The sequence below is a fragment of the Pezoporus occidentalis genome, unplaced genomic scaffold, assembly GCF_034315485.1.
Source record: "Pezoporus occidentalis ecotype Australia unplaced genomic scaffold, CSIRO_AGI_Poc_V1 ctg172, whole genome shotgun sequence".
NCBI classification, from domain to species: domain Eukaryota; kingdom Metazoa; phylum Chordata; class Aves; order Psittaciformes; family Psittacidae; genus Pezoporus; species Pezoporus occidentalis.
The window spans coordinates 589,318-595,581 of NW_026913554.1; the positions used below are offsets into that span (position 1 = coordinate 589,318).

Consider the following 6,264-nt stretch of genomic DNA (forward strand, 5'->3'; position numbering starts at 1 on the left):
TTACAAAGTCCCCCTCCGTGTATGAGCACAGACAAAGCATCAGGGAAATAGGAGCTGTGCTAATCTCATGTGCCATCTTACAGCTGGGTATCTAATTAGGAATCATGTTGTTCTTTTCAGGACACTGTTGTTGCTCTCCAAGCTTTAGCCCAGTATGGATACCTCACCTTCTCTAAAAACAGTCTTAGCACAGTCAAAGTCAACTTCATGGAATCCCCCAGTAAGACTTTCCAGGTGAATGACAAGAACCGCTTCTTACTGCAGCAGGCTTCCTTACCTGCTATTCCAGGGAATTACAGTGTGGAAGTGAATGGCACTGGCTGTGTCTATCTGCAGGTAAGCAAGCTGGAAACTCAGCACCACCCCTCTGAGAACTAAGCAGGCGGTCCCCTGTACCTCATTCCTCTCCGTACCTCATGCCAAAGCCACAAAGCACCTAAGCCTGTGACCATCTTGCACTTCCCATCTCTTTTAGACCACGCTGAGATACAACATCCATTTGCCAAAAAAAGTTGCAGGATTTTCTCTCTCCATACGGTCAGCCAATGTATCTTGCACAAGCAACTTCCCACCAAAGTTTGACCTTGTCATCTCTGCCAGGTAACTTCTTCTTATTGACCAGCCCCTTTGCATTCATAGTTTGTTAAGGCATCAAAGGAAGGATTTAAGTACAAGCAGTTAACTGCTACTGCTGCAGGAAGTCAAAAAGGATCATTGGGACCTGAAAATCCAGTTCACTGGCCTCCTTTCCATTTGCAGACCAGACTAACAGAACTTTTCTCATTTTAGTTACACAGGAAACCGCAAAGTCTCCAACATGGCTATTATTGATGTGAAGATGCTCTCAGGTTTTGTTCCTGTAAGGTCTTCCCTGGAAAAGGTAAAGAATGAGAGCAAAGTGAATGGCAAACACTGAAAACATAGGAAGCAGATAAAAATAGTCTCTGGTCAGCAAACTGGAGCCCCATGGGAATTCTGCCAAGTCTCTGGGTACAGCCTTCTGTCACAGACGTGTAGCTGTTCATCTACTGAAGACAAATCTGTTAGGAGCTGCCAAATCCAGTAGCTCAATAGATATGATACTGCTGCAGCTTCATATCCCCAGGTACAGCCAACAGCAGTCTGTGTATTCTCAATAGGCAGACATACACATCACACACATATCTAAATACCTACAAGGCTGGCCACCCAGGTCATCAGAGACAGAAAGACAGCATTTACACAACCACAGCACAAATGACCTTATTCTGTTTCCTTTCCTGGGTAACCAGACTGAAAACTCATTTTTGGGAAAGATAAACATGAATGTATACATGTATGTAGCTGACCTTAGACACCCACTCTGCCCAGTAGCTGATCATTGTTCTATCCAGTTTCTGGGACCTGGACATGTGCACCCCCAAGGCTGCAGCAGCACTCTAGTGGCAGGACCCTAGAGTGCCCCCCAGCATTCACATATATGCATGGTGGGTATCTCCAGTAAACGGCTAACATATCCATGATGTATCTTCAGTAAACAGTAGACATGCAGTCTCTGCAGCAGCTGGGCTTGGCCTCCCAGTTGCCTCATGCAGGCACGTGCACACACCCAAACAAACACAAAGGAGTCTCTGCAACTGGTCAAGCCCAATAGCCTGACCAGTTTCTGCTCCCAAGGCCGGGTCTCTCCCATAGCTGAATCAGATCCTCTGGTATCTTCAGTATTTGGCCAAGACTTCAAGTGGTCAACAAGAAGAATGCAGTTCACTGTAGAGTCTGCTCATAGCTTGGTACACTTGTAATCATTCATCCTTCAGGCCTGAATTCCTTTTTTTTTTGGCTAGAACTGTGTAAGATTCATAACTTTACTTTGCAAGATTTTTCCATTAGCATGTTACACTGGCATGCTATTCCTTTTAATAGGTACTTGGGAAAAAAAAAAAAGAGCTGGTTTTAAAGTTTGGAATATTTTGGGGTTGTGTGATTTTATAGGAAAATAATTTTGCTCATACGCTTTTCTAGTTTTTTTTAAACATTTGGGTTATTTTAAAATGTACAATGGACAAGCAAGTGAGTCAGCTTGAGCTGCAGAAATGTCGTGTAAGTGTAAATTCTCATTGAAATGAGAGCATTCAAGTTAATGCTGAAGTCATATGCACCGAAGCTGACTGGTAAAACTGCTTATCATTGTGATTGGTTTGCACTCGGCCTGTTGTGAAAATGCTCTACTTGCGTTTCTCATTTTGGCCAAGAGATGTCAGAATGGCACAGGAGGAGGGTGGCAGCCACTTTAAACGTGTTTTGCTACGGAATAGTTATTTCTAAGTGTCCTTGGCAAGTCTCCTATGTTAACATTGCTATTATTTGCCTTATTTAAAGCTTCAGTACCAGAATTCTGTTGTGGATCGTGTAGACATCAAGAACAACCACATCTTTTTCTACCTTCAGAAGGTAAGTCTGGGAGGTTTCTTTTTTGGTTTCATTAAATTGGAAGTTTAAAACAGGCTCCCAGATTAAAACAAGTATATCTCATTAATAGCAGATTAGCAATACACATTTTAAAGATGTAAAGGGGTTTCATTCAATCCAACATCAAATCTATATATACAAAGTAGTTGTAGTCTACAGTGAAGTGATAAGCATTTATTGCTTTTTGTGAAGAATGCTGTATGATTAAATAGCATTTCTCAAACACAGCTAAATTGCAGTCCATGTTGCAAAAGTTTCCAGTCCACATAATATTGCTCAGCCACTAAGTGAGGCTTCTCATCAGTTAATCTGAGAGCATTTTACAGGGAGTCAGTATCGGCCCCTCCCTTTTAGAGAGATTTATGCATGAAAAGAATAGTTCTTCCACATCAGTGACATTGATAAAGGGAATGAGAGAGGAGAAAGATGAAAATTAAAACAGAGGGGATCTTAAAATACCAAGAAGGGAAGGAGAGAGGAACCAAAATGAAATAGTAACAGTATCTACCTTTCAAATAGTAATTCTTATTAGTAGTTCTTATGGTCTCCAAGAATCTAGTAGGGAAGATTGGAGTCAGTGTTCTGAATTCACAGAGAAGCTGAGATCTTGAGATGTGAAAAATTTACTCAGTGGGACACCAGTGATGCAGAAAGTTCTCCAGAGCCCTTGTCCATGGCTCCATTCCTATAAAGTGGTCAGCAAGATAAAAACAAGGACAAAGGGTGAAGAGAGCAGGGATACACAAGAGGAAGTTTGGGCAGCTGAGGAAGCTGAGGCTAGAGGAAAGTTTGGGATATATAGCTGCAAGATTGTGGACTGAGGAACAGAATCACAGGGGAGGATGGACATCTTGAGCTCAAAGTGATTTAAGAAAGAAAAGGGAGGAGAAGATTCATAAAGGTGCTGAAGGTGATTTTATCTGGAAAGGGCAAGGAAAGAAATTAATGGCAACTTTCAATGACAAGATGAATGCTGATGTGCTGAAAGCTGCAGTAACCAAGGAATGGCTGGGATAATTGGCAATGGAAATACAAAGAGAAAGAAAGAAAAGAGCACGCAATTTTAGCAACAAAACTTATTTAGCAACAGCTTTTAAACAATTAACCTGATTTGATATCAAGTTTACGATCTGGAGAGAACTGAGAATGGCACTTTATCACACAGTCTGACCCAGAAATGCCTTCTTCAACCTTAGCCTCAGGGTAGATATAAGAAGAAAAAGTCTGATGAATTTTCTTGTCTTGCCATTTCCAGGTTTCCCAGAAGGAAATAAACTTCTTCTTCAGTGTGGAGCAAAGCCTGCCTGTCTCAGATATCAAACCAGTGCCAGTACATATATATGATTACTACGAAACAGGTAGGTGACCTTAGTAGGCCTGAGCAAAACCAGTGAAATCAAAGTATTGATCTCAGTATTTACAAAGTGTGGACAGTGTGTTTTCCCTTGCTCTCTCTGTGCAAGCCTCTCTTCCCTTTACTGCATTTGCTACCTTTGTGTCTCAGGAGAGACAAGTGGAGAGCAAGTTAGCAATTCTGCTGGTTTTGACTACTGAATTGCAAAGGGTTTGCAGATCATACACAGTTTCTCCCCCATCTTTTCTTTTTCGGCTGCATTTAGACATAAAGCAGATTACAAAGTGGTATGTCAGGGGTTGTTTTCCTATAAACTACATACATAAAGAAGTGTGATTCCACTTTTTTTTCCGCAGTTTGAGCACTATGGTTAAAAATCAATAACTCAAATGCAGCAGTGGCCTGACTTTCCTGGTGTGGGTTATCTCATATTTTTGCTTTATATTACCATAGAAGGCTGCTGTCAAGAAACTCCTCTTTTGTGTAGTTTAAATACTTAGGTAGGAATGACGGTTCCACTGAACTCAAAAGGAGTTTAAGCACCTAACTAGAAAGTGAAGTGTCTGACCACCTTTCCCAATCTGGCCTCACAGGATTACAGTTGCATCAGACATTACTCAGTTATCAGACATTACCCAGGACAGATTTCCCTGTGCTTTTCTCAAGCATGGCACAACCTTTGGGAACTGCATCCTAACAGATTAGCAGCAGTGTCCAGAGAACTGGCCCTGGAGCACATGTTCTGCCACCTGATCCACATCTTTCATGATCTCAGCAATGATGTGCCCTGTCAAGCATAGCCAGAGGAGTGCATTGGGTTCTGACCGTGCACCCCTGTAACTGAGTGCCTTAACAGCTGGAAGACTATCACAACATCTATCAAATGTTTTCTGGTTCATAATGCATTAATCACAAGTGCGCACAAACTGGGGTCAGAATGATTTCTCACTTATAAAAATGTCATCTTCCTTTCTTCTTTTCAGATGAATACGCCCTTGCAGAATACAAATCACCCTGCTCCCCACCTTCCAGCTGAAATTAGATATGTACCAGAAGAGATAATGGTTCAGAAGGTATCAGACAAGCATTTGGAGAGGAAGGAGAGGATAAGAGATTTGGTTATTTCTGGGAGGGCAATAAAAATCATATAGAAGAATGAAAAATAAGCAAATCCCAAACTGCAGTAGATCAGAATGACCCATTCTGGCCCATATTTCAAAAGAGCTTGGGGTCAGTGTGGATCAGAAACTCCAGATAAAGTGCTTTTCCTAACAAGGGAGGTACTGTGCAATTGTTAACCCTGACCATTCATCTTTTTGAAAACCCATGACATACATTCTGGTGAGAGCTTTGTGTAAAGGTAAACTCCCGAAATGTGTACTCATGGCCAGAGATTCCTCTTAAGAAATCCAAGATTAGGAGAATAATCTGCTACTGGTGAATGTTCTATAGATTTTACTTGTTTTGGTCTTTCCGTTTATCCTGAAGGAAGATTCTGCAGAAATTACTTTGATCCTCACCTTTGTCAGTAACTGGACTGAGTGGTTTACAGAGGTCAGAATTCTAGTCACAGGGAGACAAGTTTTGTGCAGTTTCTGCCTCTATTTAGAAAGGTTTTTTTCAGATTAACAGCTCATATTTTACTGCTCTTTATAATAAAACCTTCTGATTGTCCATGCTATTTGTCCCGGTCTCCACTCCTTTTACCTAGAACTGGTTGCTGTAAGGTATTTCATAAGATAAAAATTTCATACCTTGGACATGTCAATCAATGACGACATCCTGACATGAGTGACATCTTGTGGCACAGACAGAACTGGGGTCCTGGCCTATGTGATGGAAGCTTTCTACCCAGAAACTCCAGAAAAAGTGCATTAATTCAGCATAACAGTGGGAGAAACTTGAGAACTGTGACACAGAATCTCTTTGAAAAGGGGTCAGGGGGAAATGGTGGACCCCATGGAGCCTGTGGAGGGAGAAAAATGAGATGTGGACAGGATGAAAGTTGAAGAGAGCCACGAGGAGCTTATGATGAGATGGCAAAGTACAAGAAACTTCCTGTCATGCTTTCTGCATTTAGTGAACAGGTACAGCAGACAGCCACACACACACTGTCATTACCTTTGTCCTGACCAGATCACATTAATGTAAGGACCACAGAAACCAATCACACGTCCATAACAATCTGAGCAGACATCTGCCAATTTAATCATATCACTGAGCTGCTCTTTCTTCAGTCAGGGCGCTAGACATATTCCTAGTTTTGGAAGAGACTAGCTTATTTATCATAAAAATGGACTCCTCAAAGCAGATTTTGATGCAAATCAGTGTGCCTACTGTGAGGCAGACCGCACAATATGAAATGGTAGCAGAGGAAGAGACTTTTGTACACCCTGAGACCACTGTTCAGTAGAGTGGTCAAGCTTGCCCTGAGATGGCTAAAGTGAAACTAATCCTATTGC

At 41.7% G+C, this 6,264-nt stretch overlaps 1 protein-coding gene across 1 annotated transcript in view; it reads left to right on the top strand.

The window, feature by feature from the left end:
- The window catches only part of LOC134161338 (ovostatin-like), a 28,469-nt gene extending 22,988 nt beyond the window's left edge, over positions 1 to 5,481 (top strand). Inside the window, 6 exon segments of the mRNA XM_062614036.1 lie at positions 121 to 336; positions 476 to 600; positions 790 to 880; positions 2,359 to 2,430; positions 3,704 to 3,806; positions 4,786 to 5,481. Coding sequence (XP_062470020.1) covers positions 121 to 336; positions 476 to 600; positions 790 to 880; positions 2,359 to 2,430; positions 3,704 to 3,806; positions 4,786 to 4,838 — 660 coding nt within the window. The 3' untranslated portion in view covers positions 4,839 to 5,481.
- Positions 5,482 to 6,264: the final 783 nt, after the last annotated feature.